Genomic DNA, 17,031 nt, shown 5'->3' with positions numbered 1-17,031 from the left:
CAAGGTATGCATAACAACTTTCTTCAACAGTACTGAGTTAGATACACATTTCAAACATTCAATGTCTTATCCTGACCTGTTGGAATGTAACGTTAACATATTGTGATGTCATTTTATCTTACGTAAGCTTAAACTTGATTGATTGTACTTTTTGCACTTTACACTCGAATGTCAGCTGATATATATGTATCAGTATTACTTTTGAGGACAAACAGGTTTCACTTTTTGATACTCATTTCTTCTGATTCTTTCAGGTTTTTTTTTTCATTTCTTGTCAGGATGAGGTTTTTCATTGTTGTCGTCTGCGTTGCCCTGACAACCGCATTAGATCCAGAATGGGAGGCCTTCAAACGCCATTACGGTAACAACAACATTTGGAGATTAACTGCAAACGCAACAGGAATTCTTTTTACCGATCCGTTCATGTATAATTATGGAATGAAATCCCTGTTGCAGCAAGATGTTACGTGTTAATTACTATATATGGAATATATAGCCTTATATATGGACGCCACAGTATATTCCAATTTCAACGGACAATTACACAATCAAAACACACCAAAACACCACCTTCAAATAGGTAAAATGGCTTCCTACCGTTATTGTTGGGTTCAACGTTAACGTACTTGCCTCTTGATAGGTGAACAATACATTGACAGTACATATTGCCACGATAGGTAAACGATATGAGAGCCTGTCTGAAGAAAACGCTCGACACTCCATCTTTGAGGAGAACAACAGAATGGTCCAACGGCACAACGAGGAGGCAGCAGCGGGCAAACACACCTTCTTCATGCGCATCAACAAGTTCAGCGATCTGGTGAGTGAAAACGAATTCCCGTGTCTCTAATTATAAAAGTTTATTTGAAAGTTCTTACCCGAGGACTAATTGCAACATGGGACATACAGAATATATATTAAACATACAAAAAATAAAAGACTTTGGTAACGTTATAGGTAACAAAGGTGACAAGTACTATTCTATTCTAGTCAGATATGGACTGCTGAGAGCTACATTCTTTTCATTTTGGGTTTGACTATTTTCTAATAACGTTACGGCTTATTGGTAAAATTTTAAACATAGGACTAAAAGCACTAAAAACGTTTATTTGCAGACAAATGAAGAAATACGACATCTTCTGATAGGGCCGGGTCTACTGCAGCTCAACATGACCCAACAAAGGGACATGTTTAAGAGCATGCCGGACGTACCGGTTGACGACACCGTGGACTGGAGACAGAAAGGTGCGGTGACGAAGGTGAAGAACCAGGGACAGTGCGGGTCCTGCTGGGCTTTCAGTGCGGTGAGTGTTGAGACGATTTGTGTTACGCTTATATTGCTACATGGTTACTACTCCCAGCCAAAGAGAGCCCCCTTTCTTCCGTGGTAACAGATTGGTAGTGTAACTATGAAAAAATAATGCAACGATTCAAATGAGAAAAAGACTACGGAGCCGTCACTAAAATGAGTCGGACTATCACCAAAAAAAGGCGTTTTCTCATGACACCACTTTTGCACTAATTTGCAAGATGAGACAGGCAGTAAAGTCATTGCTGAAATTCTCTCTCTCTCTCTTAGACGGGGTCTTTAGAAGGTCAGCATTTCTTGAAGACAGGCAAGCTGGTGTCTCTGAGTGAACAGAACCTGGTGGACTGTTCTCGTAAAGCAGGTAACAAGGGCTGCGGCGGTGGACTCATGGACCAGGCCTTTGTGTACATCAAGGATAACGGTGGCATTGACACTGAGGAGTGTTATCCTTACAAGGCAGAGGTGATATTATACAGACCTTTCTTGTAACTACCTTACAAATGCATCTTCAATTGTTCCTCATGACATTCGAATTCACTGATAGGTCGTCAGCTGTCTTCTGAAGAATCATCTCATTTCAACAAGAGGTTTAAGATCTCCACCGTGAAATACTTGTAGTTTCTCGTATGTATTCGTTAACTGTAATTCGTTAATTATGCAAATAAGGCTACGACTTATATGTGTCTATTGTTGAATTTTTGTTGCTCTACAATGCACGTGATTTGTATGTGGAAAATGTTGATCTCATGACCTTGAGTGTCTGTCAGTTGTCACACATGGTGGATGAGGTACTCAGTCTGCCAACTCTTAACTCCACTTCCTGTCACCAACTGTGACCTTTGCCCTTCACGTCCAGTCACCCTGTGATGAGACGTGCCTAGCATATGGAAATAACTGCGGAAACACAGACACAGACAGACACACCGAAAACAATGCCTCGGTTTACATACATGATAATATTGAAGAGTGATCAGTTTCAGAACCATGTATTCTAGTGACAAATGTGGCCGTCAACATGATTTGTTTCAGTAATTGACCATATTCCTACTCCATTTATTGACCATAGGACCATAAGTGCCATTACAATGCCAACTGCAGCGGTGCAACTCTGCGCAGCTACCACCACATCTTCCCCCCTCATGACGAGAAGGCCTTACAGCGGGCTGTGGGCACCATTGGGCCCATCTCTGTCAGCATAGACGCCACCTGGGGGTCCTTCTTTCACTACAGCCACGGTGAGGGAAAACTAGTTCTGGACGTTCACCAATACGGTAGTTCCTATGACATGACATGGAGCGTTTTAACTAACTTTCCATGTCAGTGACGCTGACAGGTGTTGGCCATCCCTGTTTGCATTTGACTGGAGCTGAAGGCACTTAGTATGTTTGTGTTCAGTGGCAAGTTGACAGTTTTGATATTCTCCTATATGATCGGTAGACATCTACTGAAGATTATTTTAAAGTGTGAAAAGGTCTTTAGATGTCCAAAAACGCTTTATCGGGCTATTCAGGAATAAATTGCAAATACGAGAAGCACACCAACATGACGCCGGATACAGAAATGACCTTGCATTAAATGGTTCATATAATATATAAGACTAAAAATGGTTATTGCATTAAAATGCACGTCTTACATTAGTTATTTGCAACAATTCAAAGCTTCTGGAATGGACCTTGATAAGAGAAGTTCTACTCGACAGTGTTAAATTTGTCAGTCTGAACTTTTCTCCACACTTTTCTCCGCACTTCTCCTGCTCTCATTTGCTGTAGAAAATATTGTACACTACAGCGCAGACTTGTGTTTCAGGTGTTTACGACGAGCCGAAGTGCAGCTCCACACACCTGGATCACGGTGTACTGGCCGTGGGGTACGGCTCTAGTAACGGAAGTGACTACTGGCTCGTCAAGAACAGGTGAATATACTAGCCAGCAGCCACTGTGCCTTTGTCGCAAAAGAAATATTTTTGATAACGACCCTTTTTTTATAATAACTCTCACGGTTACATTGCGCATACGCAATTCAAATCGTGAACCAGAATATTGATGAAACAAAAGTAGCACATCGTGCACGATCTTACCACATACGGTCTAACTAACTGTGTACTTATATACATGTATGACTATACCTAAAAAATGATAGCGTAACGAAGATAACGATTACAATACATTTTGACCAATACTAGAACTCCATTTTCTTTCTCACAGTTGGGGCACGGAGTGGGGCATGGAAGGCTACATCATGATGTCCAGGAACAAACATAACCAGTGTGGCATCGCAACCCGCGCCATCTACCCTGTTGTCTGATGTTAGGATCCTTCAGAAAAAAACACACACCAAAACGGAATTTTTTCATGATACGCAACTATTGACCAAGTTCTGTGCTTTGATTCATTCATCGTTCTGCAAGATGACTGCCCATTCGTGCATCAACCATGACAGTAAAGCTGAGTATTGACACAGACAAGCAGTGAATTTTTAGAGAATAAAATGCCTTGCGCCTCACTCCACCATATAAACAGCACATATAAGGGTATGTGTATGCATATGTTTAATGTATCACATAAACAGGTCTTTTCAATTGATCAACTCAAACTGTCAACATTTGGGAATTTGGCATAGACATTTTCTGTTATGGAACTCTATTACGAATTAACAACAAATTAGAAGATGCTGTTAAGTTTTTATCTTATAAAGCTATATTATGCCTACTTCACAATGTGTACTTCTATGCAATGCTTTGATTGAAAAATAAAGCAACGAATTTCACCAAAACTCTGCCCAAGTTTCTTGGCTTTCAAGCCGCGCATTAACTACACTAACGTAAAAAAATGCTTGTGCGATTTCCGCATTTGCCCAATCGTGGCCAAGACGCTTCGGGTACCCGAAAGAGGAATGTGCAACATGTTTGACAACTTTACGATTATTTGCCACAAGCCACCTCACAGACAACGGTGGGAAGCTTTAGCCATAGTCTTCAACATAGTCTCCTTGTTGTATCGGCAAAGGTGAGTTTGTTTGTGAGTTAATCATTGTAAGATCACCTTTGCCCCCACCATTTTATAAGGCACTATCTCTACATGTATTCATTACGCATCGCATCCATACTAAGTTACGAGCTACCACGGTGGACCTACGGTAAGCTACTCTCTTCAACATTAACGGGGTTGATACATATGTCATAATAGCATCTTTTATAGCGTCTCTTATGATCTGGTATAATTATCCAACCCATTATTATCGTTTTTATCTTACGTAAGCTTTGACTTCAATGATAGCACACCATATCGGGAACCATGCATGTATGCTACGTCTTTACACTCCTAAGTCATCCGATATATGTGTATCATACGCGATCAATATCACGTTTGAGAACACAAAAATCCACATTTTTTTTATACTCATCTCATATGCATCTTGTTCTTTCAGTTTTTCATATCAGGATGAGGTTTGTCATTGTTGTCGTCTGCGTTGCCCTGACAACCGCCTTAGATCCAGAATGGGAGGCCTTCAAACGCCATTACGGTAACAACAACAAACTACAAACGCAACAGGAATTCTTCATTTATGATTATAGAATCAAATCCCTGTTGCAAATACCCTAAGATGCTACATGCTAATGATTATGTAAAATGCCTTAAATATGGACGCCACAGTACATGTACATTCAAATAACACAATCATCAAGATACACCAAAACACCGTCTCCATACATAAAATGGCTGCGTACCGTCTGTTGTTGGGTTTAAAGTTAATGTATTGCCGCAATAGGTAAACGATATGAGAGCCTGTCTGAAGAAAACGTTCGACACTCCATCTTTGAGGAGAACAACAGAATGGTACAACGGCACAACGAGGAGGCAGCAGCGGGCAAACAGACCTTCTTCATGCGCATCAACAAGTTCAGCGACCTGGTAAGTGGCATACGGCTGTATCGTATCTTATAGACCATATTCAAATAAAAGTCAATCTCTACAACTGGATAAAAACGGAGATTTACTTCCGGACGTTTCGAGTGACATCCATCACTCTTTTTTCAGCATCAGAATGAACTGACAGAACAATTCAATACAGTTTCCTATTTGTCCTGCGTAATCATTGGTCCTCCGGTATAGGTGATGCGGAGATTGCCGTCTGGGGCCTAAAGTTTCATGTAATGCGACCGCTCCTGAGCGGTCGCGTGCTTCCCCGAGGAAAATGTCTCAGGGCGGTTCGCTTTAGGCCCAGCGGCAGCCGGAGAACCCATTGTCTGCACATAGATCACTACACGGCCATCCTTATATGGTGGGAATAGAGATCACCTTACCTTCTGACCAATGACATCACAGGACAAATAAGTACAGCTAACTAGAAAAACTGGTTGAACATGTCAATTCACAAAGGATCCTAAGGATCTTATGCAAATGTCACTCAAATGTTTGCTTGTTACTTGTATTGAATTGTTCTGCCATTTCATAGTAGTGACGCTGAAGAAGAGTGATGAATTAAATTGTATATTGTTTACCTGGATGTTCCTTCATAAACGTACCTAATAGACGATAGACTTCTAAACATGCAATGTGTATGGACCATTTGACGTTACTGTGGGTGGGACATGTGTACTGTGGCAGATGTAAACGATAATGTTACACGTATTGTAAGACTCATAACACTTTGGAATGTAGCCACCGAATCACTAGTATTGCTTGGCGTTCTCCATATGGAATTACCATTTAGAATGAATGAGTGAAAGACCTTTGTTACACGTTTATGCTCTTACAAGCTACTTACAGGTCATGGTGGTAAATCGGAAGAACAATAACAGTGATATACGAATGTGATGTGTTACTATATCAGTACAATTATGACAAAAATATATACTTACATTTATTAGGTTCAACTTCTTGAAAATAGTAATTAATGTAAGGACAGATGGAACTTATGATACATGATTTATCAAGATTCACCCAATAAGAAATTGGTTAACAACGCTAAAAAAGATAACATTTATTTTCGGACAAATGAAAAAATAACATGTATTTTCAGACAAATGAAGAAGTCCAACTTCTGATAGGACCGGGTCTACTGCATCTCAAAAAGACTCAGCAAAGGGACGACATGTTCAAGACCATACCGGACGTAAAGGTTGACGACACCGTGGACTGGAGATAGAAAGGTGCGGTGACGAAGGTGAAGAACCAGCATCAGTGCGGGTCCTGCTGGGCCTTCAGTGCGGTGAGTGTCGACACGATTGTGGCACGATTTCAGTAACTTTGATGAACAACATGTGACATGATAGACGTTGTAAATCCAAAATTAGTCGTGGAGATGAACATTTTACTATAAACAACCTATTATTAACAACTTTTCACGTGTGTGTGTGTGTGTGTGTGTGTGTGTGTGTGTGTGTGTGTGTGTATTAGCAAACACTCGCTTTCTTTGTATACGAGCAATAGAGACAGAAAGTTTAAATTCCTACTTTTTTCTCAGAGTTAATCCCGCATTCACTTGTTAATCAAATCTGGCACGTAAAACTGAATACTTTAAGTTACTGTCCCGTGTTATTAGCTATAACCTTCCAAATTGACTAGTTCTAGACATAATACGCTATCAAGAAGTTGATAGTATGTGACCAAAATAATGTTGCTAACTCGTCAAAATTTCCGACTGGGTATTTTCACATTCACACGATACACGTGTAACTGCTCAACTGTTTCACTAGGGACGTTAAACCAGAAACTTTCGAAACGTAACGTTAAGTATGACACAAGTTATAGGTAACCACTCCCTACCCTCCACGTGAGTTAACATTTGCACTACTTTGCACGATGATACAAACACGAAAATTGATGTTGAATCTGACGATAACCATCTCTCTCTTAGACGGGCTCTGTGGAAGGTCAGCATTTCTTGAAGACAGGCAAGCTGGTGTCTTTAAGTGAACAAAACCTGGTGGACTGTTCTCATCAATTGGGCAACAAGGGCTGCGCCGGAGGATACATGGAGCAGGCGTTCGCTTACATCAAGGATAACGGTGGCATTGACACTGAGGAGTGTTATCCTTACAGGGCAGAGGTAATACTATACAGAACTTTCTCGTAACTAAAAAATTCTATATACCTACATCTGTATACTTAATCGTGTTCCTCGTGGCATGTTGTCCACTGAATCATCTTCACATTTCAGGTATGAGGCCATCAAAGTGTTTAAAGAATTTTTTAGATTTTCTCGTATGTTTTATTTGAATGTAATTAATTAATCATACGTAAATAAAATCATAAACGTGTGTGTCCATTTCTCACTTCCTGTCTCTCTACGATGAGCGTGACTAGCATGTGGAAAATATAGAACTGCAGAGAATATAGATAATATAGAACACAAAAAACAGAAAGACAGACACACAGGCCGAAAAATTCGCCCCTTGCACTAGCAGGCTCTTCTATTGGCCCCATTGAATGTCTGTCATCAGTTGTTATTCCAACTCTGAACCCCCCCCCCCCCCTCCTGTCACTCCCAAAACTATGATCTTTGTCCCTCACTCTTGTCACTCTATGGTGAAAAAAATTATATATACCACATAGAAATAATTGCAGAAACACACACACACACACACACACGCACACACACCGAATACAACGATAAAGCTGACACTGACCGTCAATGCCAGAACCATGGGTTTAGTAACAGATCATTGCCATATGGCCATTGGCCTCTACCATCGTTTCAATGATTGATGACACTCTTATCCCATTTCTTGACCACAGAACCAAAAATGTCATTACAATGCCAGTTGCAGTGGTGCATCCCTGCGCAGCTACCGCCTCATCTTCCCTCCTTTTGATGAGAAGGTCTTACAGCGGGCTGTGGGCACCATTGGGCCCATCTCTGTCAGCATCGACGCAAGTTTGGCCTCCTTCCGTCACTACAGCCATGGTGAGCCATATCAATGAACCTGGCATTGCTGGCGGCCATGTTGGTGTCCTATTTGCATTTCAATGGTGTGTAGCTCAAGCGGAAATTGCCTTTTTATGACTTTCACTGACAGGTTTTCTTCTTTGAGCTGTAGATATTTAGTACCGTCTGTTAGAGAAGGTGAGGATATAATTCGTCCAAAAACGTTTCTGTTACTGAAATGCAAATAGGAACACCAAAATGGCGACGGACACGACACTTACATCACATGAAAAACATTTTACAGAATGACTATGACTAAAGATTGCAGCACAGAAAATGTACTTCGGAGCCATTGTTTTCAAAGATTATGGAATATGTACTATTTGATAATGTACGTTCTACTAATATTCGATAATGTTAAAGTTGTCAACGTGGCGGCATAGACTTTTTCAAACTTGGAAGCCGAGGTTTGTGATCTCCGAGACCTTTTTCTGGTTAAATATATTATTAACTTCTGTAACAGCAAAATTGTGTGTTCAGGCGTTTACGACGACCCAAAGTGCAGTCCCATTAAGGAGAACCACGGTGTGCTGGCTGTGGGGTATGGCTCTAGTAACGGAAGCGACTACTGGCTGGTCAAGAACAGGTAAATACTACATTCATAGTTACATATACTAAAGTCTTATTTACATTATAGAAATTGTCGTATAACATACACGATCCCGTTTTGAAGTTAAATTAATAATAAGTCCTTCCCCCACCAGATGGTGCACAAGACTTTGGACACTAGTGCATTAGTCAGCATGCGACTCAGCATGCATGAATCCATACATATGACCCCCATCTCCGTTTCAATAGCCTTTGGTCCACAAGGAACTTTGTGCAATCACCACAGCAGGGGGCTAGTCTACTGTAGTTGTGTGTGTTTAACTACCATACTCTTTCCCGAATTCCGGGAAGAAAGCGCAGTATACAAATGTACTATTTTGAAAATATCTACAAGTCGAACATGCTACTTACTTGGCCATTGTATCTCTGAACTTTTGGTGCAAGCTGAGATTTTAGTACCACAACGTTGAGATGTAGTGTCACCCAATCAGAAGTTATTTGCTATTGATAGGTCAACGGTAGCGTTGAAACCATTCTGCGATATTACCACAGTACGGTTTGGGTTGACTATAGCTATAAAAACGATAACACAGAAATACTCTGTTTTCTTTTGTACAGTTGGGGCACGGAGTGGGGCATGGAAGGCTACATCATGATGTCCAGGAACAAGCATAACCACTGCGGCATTGCAACTGCCGCCGTCTATCCTGTTGTATGACTTTAGGGTCCATCAAACAACAAGGCAAACTCTTCTCTCAACTGTTATGATGTGTACTTTTATTTAATGCTTTTATTGAAAATAATAAAAGTAGCACATTCAACTGAACCCCTGTTCAAGTTACTTTCATGCCATGCATTAACTATATATACTAAGGTCACACTTAGGATTGGCATCCTCTGGAGACCAAAAAAACTAATGAGCGAACAAAAAAAAAAGAAAAAGAAAAATGTGGCAAAAAAAGCCGCTATACCACATGACTAAACACCCAGTTATTTATCCAGGCTTTGTTTGTCTTATGTTCACCTCCAATCAGACAGTCAGGTACAATCGTTGTAGAAAATGTTTGCAGAGTTAACGTTATCTATTACAAGCGGACTTTTGCCCACCAGCGTTTTCATAAGGCACTGCCTCTATCCATTACGCAGCACAACCATTGCCAGATAGAGCCTTAGTAGATGAATACGTACACTTATGCTATCTGCACTGTTATTTACAATAAGCCACATCACAGTTCCAGCGCCGCAGGGGTAAGGTCAAGGGGTATAGGGCAAAGGCTAAGGCCCCTCAGAGGTAAACAAACATCGACGACCTCGCGCTGTGATCTGGTGATTTCTTTTTCTTCGTCTCATCCTGTTGTTTTTAGGCCAATGGTGCTTTCTGCGGTGTTCTTATTTAGTGCAGTAGACTCTTTCACTTATTACGTAAAACAAGCTCAAGGAGCCCTTTGGGGGAAACAGTGAATATGGTCGATGGAGTTTGAAAGAAATAAAAATCCAAACATGCAGATGTGTACACATAAAAGAAGCCATTTATATGTTGATCCTGAAGGCTCTTGAGGCATAAACAAACCATGTCGGGACGTGTATTGAGCATGGTTTGTTTACAAGTTTGGGACCTTTACCTTTGACCTCGCGCATGCGCAGTTCAAACCGTAAGTGAGCGATCTGCGCAACTGCACACGGAACTGTGAGGTGGCTTATCTAGACCTTCCTGGCGGTGGCGTGAAAGAATTCGCACGGCCATTCGTCAACCATTGACACCTGTCTGATCTCGATGTCCGTGCAGCCGTGTGCGACAAGAGCGTCACGCAGAAACGCCTCGTTGAGATCGAAGTCGGCATACTTCTCTGTCTCGACGATGATGTTGTTTTTGAAGTCGCCGAGGATGACCAGCCCTCCGCCATGTTTGACGAGTGACGTCATGTTGCCCACGCCTGCGCGATACTGGTCAGGTGTGTCGCACGCCAGCTCCAGGCAGAAGGAGGACACCACCACGTCAAACGGATCAACACTGACAAGAAAAATCTGGGTTAACTTGTTACTCCTTTCGTTCATATCGATCTAGCAATGTTGCCCTTCAATGTTGGTAATAATCATTATGGGGTAGTGAGATATTCAAAATGTTAAGTGATAGACTGATGAGGATATATTCTTATTAACATTATAGATAAGGAAACGCCTTTGAAAACTATATCTGCACACCTTTAAGAGCACACAAACCATTAAAACATTCACACACAATACACCATTCTTGTATACACAAAAGGGCAGTTTGCCTCCGGCGTGCCACATGTACAGTACTGCCTATCACACTATTCTCCGGCTATTTCAATTATCTGTTAGTGTTACTGACGTTATATGTACTAGTAGCCTTTTCTTTGAAAATATATGTTTTGAAGTCGAACCTTTCAGCGCAAAGCGGGTTGCTCTGTTTGACGTCACAGTGTACCACACCCTTGATTGATTTACGCAGACGGGGTGCGATGTCGTCTGGACTTGAACTAGAAATAATGAGAAAATAAAGATCATCATCAATTCGTCATGATCACCATAGCTGTTTCTGAATTTCCTCCTAACTGCTGCTTACTATTGACACTGACTTTGGCTATTGGCATTGAATTCACACTTCCTTTAATTGCATTAAGTACTTAAGCCACTAGGAGCCAATCTTGGAGACTTTGTCTAGCCTTGGGAGAGAGGTTTCACAGACTCACCTGTTCCCCTCCAGCTTGCTGACATACCGGAAATACGCACCCCAATCGAATGCGTCCGGGTCACCGTCTACCCATTTCTGAAGCTCCTCCCGGCATACCTTCAACCAACGAGAGTTATTCGCTTTAGCATAGTGTATTTGCAGTCTCAAGCGGATATAAGCGTACAATAAAATCCTGAAAACTATCTTCAGTAAGACGATTTGACAGGAAAAGCCTATATACATTTCCTTCAGTTTTCAAACACATGAAATGCGTCGATAATTCGAAATAAATTGTTACAATAAGCCTCAGTCTAATGCATTTGTAATGTAAAAACTATAACTATAAAAGAATTAAAACAAAATTCACCTCGAGGTAGTCAGAGCATGTGATGTCGGAAAAATATTTACTTGCGCTCAGGACGCTCAAAATGGACGGTCCTGTGCCGATATCCAACAGTCGCTTTCCCTGGAAAGCCCCTATGAAAAGAACACAGATCTCTTAGTGAACTAGTACATGTCAATGGCATTATTTCAGATAGTTATTACCTTCAAAGGTGCCTTATTTGAGACAAAGACGGTATAAAACGTTACTGTACTTTGTAATCTTTTTACACTAGAGATGCGAACGACAAAAAAGGTCAACGACTGCTAGAACACCTCTAGTCAAAACAATTTCTTTTGTCTGCTTGTGAAGCCGTAAACTCTACCCAGATCACGGTATGGTTAATGGAGTGACACGAAGCGTTACAACCTCACGTCAAGGCCACTCCCGAATACTTTGTAAACAGTAAACACCCTACAATTTCGTTCCATTATACACTTTCTGCACTACTAAGAAAGCAATAAATAATTTCCGTCCACGTTTTTCACTGCCATTTACTTTATCCTATCAAGGTATAGAACTTGACATGTGAGTACTGTATTTCTTTGTCCACCTGGAACCATGTGCAACGACCGTGAAGTGTTTACCTGAGCCCAATGTCTGGTGGAGGTTGTTCATGATGAAAAGCTGGACGCATTCCTTGCCGTCTGTCCCGTCAAAGGAGCTGAAGTGTTTATCCAGGTACTCCCGCGGTTTGAAGGCCTGGGTGTAATACTCTGCTACCGACTCCTCTGTGGTTCCCTTCGACTCAGCCATTTTATCTATCAAAACAAGTTACGACAGAACAATCATCTCAGGTATGAAATAAACAGCTAGGTGTATCATGTCACGATAAGTAGTACATACGTACACGGGCCCGTTTTTTTTAGTCTCTGTAGTGTAATTGCTTACAAGGTGCGTTTAAGCAAACATGATACGATACACTTTAAGTCACCTTGGCCGCGGCGACTGTTGCAGGTTTAGATATCTTGCTTGTAGCCTTATAAAGATACGAAAACCAGACGTTCTGCTGCAGTGCCAAGGTCACACACTAGGGGACCCAAAACTGACATTTGTCTTCCTCCCAACACCTACCCACATACATGTAAGTTACCAAATATCATTACGATCCATTAGTTCTTATTAAACGTATGCTGGCCACAAGTAACACGAACACACACAGACAGACAGACAGACGGATAAGCACACAGACCGCAAATAATGGTTTGCAATTCATGGAGGTAACAAAATCCTGTACAAGGCACGGACAGTGTTAGAAATTCCAAACAAGAGAAGCTCTGAAACAATCGCCGTGACCAAGAGACCCTATGCCCAACCTCACTGTCGAACGCTAGCGCTGCTGCCATGAATGGTACGTACGTTGTCGCGATTCTCATGCAATGCCTAAGAATAATGCCGTTTTTTTCTAGGATCACCGCATGATGTCGGTCTCCCTTTGATGGGTAACAAAAATATGAAATCGTAAGCTTTTTTGTGTCATGAACCGTAATTAACACTTGTTTACTTACCTGCAGCGTACGAAGCTGTTCTAGCAGAGCAATCAGGCTTCCGGGTTGATCACCTTTGCACTTCGACCTTGACCTCCACTCCAGATCTTCCAACTGACTAGACGATACCACTGCGTACATGTGGTATATATAGGTGGGAACTATCAGACAACTTTCTGTATCACAATCAGTAACATGTGTTATATACTGTTCCCCAAGCGAAGGAGACTTTCACGGGAGACATTTTTTCGTGTTTCTGTCTTTCTGCTACGTTTGTATGATGTTTGTGTAGTTCGGCAAGACGGTACTACGGCCAGCAATAACTTAGAAGCTAATTATAACGTTATAGTTTGGCTTCTCCTTGGAGTCCACCACTGGGTCCAAGGCTCTGGAGTAGACCAAATAACTTAGCATAGAATGCCAATGTCAATTCCAAGGTAAAAAAAAAACACGTGAAAGAAAAAAAAATTAAGTATCTGTTGTCCGGTATACTATACTTTATGTTCATTGATTATACAATCAATTCCTGACCACTCAGACGTCACTAGTAATGAACTTCAAGGCAACTTTTGTTTGGCCAAGATTTTTATTCGCACGCTCAGTTTTAGGGTTCCCAGAGGATGCCATCCATGTAATCAAGTCAACATGGCCTTATCTCATAGCGGAGGACTTGCCACACCTAGAACATTTACATTTAACTCTGATTTCCGGACTACTACCATATTTGACCACAAATTCCATTCTGCAATAATTCACATAGCAACCAAGTTTCTAAAATAACTTCAGTTCATAAGACTAATAATTTTTAAGCTTGCTTGATAGCAGTTTATTGATACAGCAGCAATTACCATTCTGATACATCTCCTAATTCTAAAAACTAAATTTGAAATGTAAAAACAGAAATTGACAATGTTTCTTCATCCTGTATGCCCATTGCACATCACAGTTTACTATAGGCATCCTCTCGCACTACCAAAGTCGGTTGAATGTCACCCAAAGAACAGCAGCCTGAGAGGGGGAGAAAATATTTCAATCACTGAAGAAACTGGGTAGTAGACAATTTATTCAACAAATGAATTCTTGGGTCTTAAAGTCACTGCACCTTAAAGTGATCAGGAAACTGAAAGTATACTGTTTGACATGTTGCATATAAACCCTTCTGAAATTAACAATCCTATTGATATTTAAAATATGTAGCAATTATACCACAAACTTTTGTTAAACACTTGTTATACACTTGTTATACAGACCAGAAAGTGCCATGGCGAGGTCCAACTCATCCCTCAGAATTTTCATAACTTGTCTCACACCCTCTTCTCCCTATACAGATATGAAAAGCCAAAGTTCTTGATTGATTGAAGACCTTGTACAGGTCATGACAAGACTTGTTGAAAAGATTCAGTAATAACAGATACAAAATGTTATCGTTGGATAAATTTAACTTCTCGCTTTTCTGTAATAGTTGAGATAAAAGAACAGATATGTTTTATGATAATATGGACATCTGTTGTGTCTCATTTATTTTAGTCCTAAGTTTGAGTCTTTAAGATTGACTCTCATTTCAAATAAGAGTCATTATATCATAAGAAAGATTTCATAGCGAGATTACAAATGCACAGATAATCGTGAGTGTACCTGTCCTTGGTGCTGAACACCATCCATTGGTAAACATTACCGTATTCACCATTTCCTGAACTTTAAGTGCAGTATGAGTAATGTTTCCTCTCTTCCACTGCATATATTTACAACATGAGAATCCTCAAAAGCATCTTTAACTCATACAATGATCAGTTTTTTTTACTCTTTTCCCTATACAGATATGAAAAGCCAAAGTTATTACTGATATGGCTATCTGTTGTGTCTCATTTATCATTTATAGTCCTAAGCTTGAGTCTCTGTGGGTTGATTCTCATTGCAAATAATTCATGATATTTCAAGAAAGGTTTCAAGACTTCAAGATATCAAATATTGCTTGTACCTGTCCTTGGTGCTGAACGCCATTTATCTTAAATAAATGTTAACATATTCACCATCTCCAGGACTGTGAGTGAAGTATGAGTAATGTTTCCTCTCTTCCAACGGTCATATCAACAACATTAGAATCCTTGAAAACATGTTTGACTCACACAGTGATGTTTTTTTACACTTACATTGAAGGTAAGTCCCCATATGACAGGCCTGCCCAGGAAGACTGCCCGCGCTCCGAGTGCCAGCGCCTTCAGCGCGTCAGTTCCCGTCCGCACGCCTCCGTCCAGGTACACTTCTAACTTGTCTCCAACTGCGCGGACTATTTCTGGAAGTGCCTCAATCTGTGAAGGGTTGAAATGTATGTATTGTAGAATCTGATTGATTGAACCATTGAAATAAAGTAACAGTTTTAGTCATTTTTCTACATCATAACTCGAATCAACTTTATGATACTGCACAGCAATATTCACAGCATATGAATTCTGTCGTGAGAACGTCCTGAAACATGTGCACTTCCCGCTAACACTTCAGTCGTCAGCCATTTTGTTCAGTGGGGAAGTCTTCGGTGTACTGGTAAATCCTTTAAAAATGGAGTCAAATGACTCACTACCCTAGCAGAAGTAATATGTATTGGACTTGTTTGAACAGGGTTTTTAACATGTTCAAACATCTGACTCACAGTAGCTGGAACTCCATCCAGTTGTCTCCCTCCGTGATTGGACACAAGAATCCCCTTTACACCTGGGTGGTCCAGGGCTATCCCAGCATCCTCTGCTGTCAGGATTCCCTTCAGTATGATTGGCAGTTTGGTGATGGAGCTCAGCCAATCAATGTCCTTCCAGGAGAAGGCGGGGTCCTGAGGGCTGCCGCCCATCCCATAGTTCCGCCCATCCTTTGCACTGTCCTGAAATAAAGATACATGTTTATTGATAGAACACAAACCAAAGAAGAAATGAAGAAATTATCTTTGGTTCCATATCAAGTTTGAGCTCACCTGTTCTGAACCGTCCTTCAGTGCTAGAAGGTTGGGCACAGTCACATGTGAAGGGAGCTGAAACTTGTTCCTGATGTCAGAGTACCGCTTTCCCACTATGGGAAGGTCTGGATGTAAGGGAACACATTAGAAGGTCAAACATTTAGATGTACAAAAGGGGCAAAACAACATACCTACTGGGACATTTAAATCAAGCAAACTTTTCTCCATCATCAGACTTAAAACTTTACATAAAGTAGAAAAACAAAAGAAACATGAGAAATTTTGAATCTATGATCTCTGATGGACCATTGAAAAGAAATGCCAAAGTTGTTCAAAGTCTTTTCTTTTTACCGACAGTGACGACTAAGGCCTTGTATCCCGCCCTCTCCACCTTCTGAATCAGATGCTGTGTGAAGACTTTGTTGGGCATGAAATACATCTGGAACCACTTCAGACCGTGAGGTGAGGCCGCCATGATGTCCTCCGCGGAGCTGTTGGAGAAAGTGCTGACAGCCATGCAGGCTCCCATCTCAGCTGCCACTAAGAACCAAAGCAAAACCAAAACTTTTGTCAAAGTAACTCAGGATTAAAGCAAAAGTCAGAATGTTTGTAGCTGAGGATGAATTCTATTCTATTGTCAGCATAATTTTTTAAGAGCAAACCATGCGGAGATATGTGCCGCAAATATCATTCTTGATTTTAAGACCAGTAACGTTAGTTGTTACTGTGAATATC

At 40.9% G+C, this 17,031-nt stretch overlaps 2 protein-coding genes, 1 long non-coding RNA gene and 1 pseudogene across 3 annotated transcripts; 2 read left to right on the top strand and 2 right to left on the bottom strand.

Moving 5' to 3' along the window:
* Positions 1-234: 234 nt before the first annotated feature.
* On the top strand, positions 235-9,571 carry LOC118422185 (annotated as a pseudogene).
* A 276-nt stretch (positions 9,572-9,847) lies between these two features.
* LOC118423608 (nicotinamide N-methyltransferase-like) lies at positions 9,848-13,491 on the bottom strand. The gene is made up of 6 exons (XM_035831833.1): positions 13,374-13,491; positions 12,453-12,626; positions 11,851-11,960; positions 11,503-11,600; positions 11,194-11,289; positions 9,848-10,799 (listed from the first exon to the last, which is right to left on the bottom strand). The coding sequence occupies exons 2-6, from the start codon at positions 12,619-12,621 to the stop codon at positions 10,490-10,492; spliced, it is 783 nt and encodes a 260-aa protein (XP_035687726.1). The 5' UTR covers positions 12,622-12,626; positions 13,374-13,491; the 3' UTR covers positions 9,848-10,489.
* LOC118423609 lies at positions 13,380-16,125 on the top strand. The gene is made up of 3 exons (XR_004832073.1): positions 13,380-13,506; positions 15,510-15,607; positions 16,002-16,125. It is a non-coding gene; the product is annotated as an uncharacterized LOC118423609 (long non-coding RNA).
* On the bottom strand, positions 13,925-16,865 carry LOC118423607 (hydroxyacid oxidase 2-like). The gene is made up of 6 exons (XM_035831832.1): positions 16,648-16,865; positions 16,315-16,421; positions 16,000-16,224; positions 15,503-15,661; positions 14,603-14,672; positions 13,925-14,360 (listed from the first exon to the last, which is right to left on the bottom strand). The coding sequence occupies exons 1-6, from the start codon at positions 16,823-16,825 to the stop codon at positions 14,293-14,295; spliced, it is 807 nt and encodes a 268-aa protein (XP_035687725.1). The 5' UTR covers positions 16,826-16,865; the 3' UTR covers positions 13,925-14,292.
* Positions 16,866-17,031: the final 166 nt, after the last annotated feature.

Source organism: Branchiostoma floridae, chromosome 9 (genome assembly GCF_000003815.2).
Source record: "Branchiostoma floridae strain S238N-H82 chromosome 9, Bfl_VNyyK, whole genome shotgun sequence".
Lineage (NCBI taxonomy): Eukaryota > Metazoa > Chordata > Leptocardii > Amphioxiformes > Branchiostomatidae > Branchiostoma > Branchiostoma floridae.
This window is presented reverse-complemented; position numbering and strand designations above follow the sequence as displayed.

Coding starts and splice junctions, on each gene's coding strand:
- LOC118423608 (XM_035831833.1), bottom strand. CDS start 12,621: ATGGCTGAGTCGAAGGGAACCACAGAGGAGTCGGTAGCAGAGTATTAC. Junction 11,290..11,502: donor AGCAAGCTGGAGGGGAACAG/GTGAGTCTGTGA, acceptor CATTATTTCTAG/TTCAAGTCCAGACGACATCG. Junction 10,800..11,193: donor AACCCGCTTTGCGCTGAAAG/GTTCGACTTCAA, acceptor TTTTCTTGTCAG/TGTTGATCCGTTTGACGTGG.
- LOC118423607 (XM_035831832.1), bottom strand. CDS start 16,825: ATGGGAGCCTGCATGGCTGTCAGCACTTTCTCCAACAGCTCCGCGGAG. Junction 16,225..16,314: donor TGAAGGACGGTTCAGAACAG/GTGAGCTCAAAC, acceptor TCTTTATTTCAG/GACAGTGCAAAGGATGGGCG. Junction 15,662..15,999: donor TGGATGGAGTTCCAGCTACT/GTGAGTCAGATG, acceptor AACCCTTCACAG/ATTGAGGCACTTCCAGAAAT.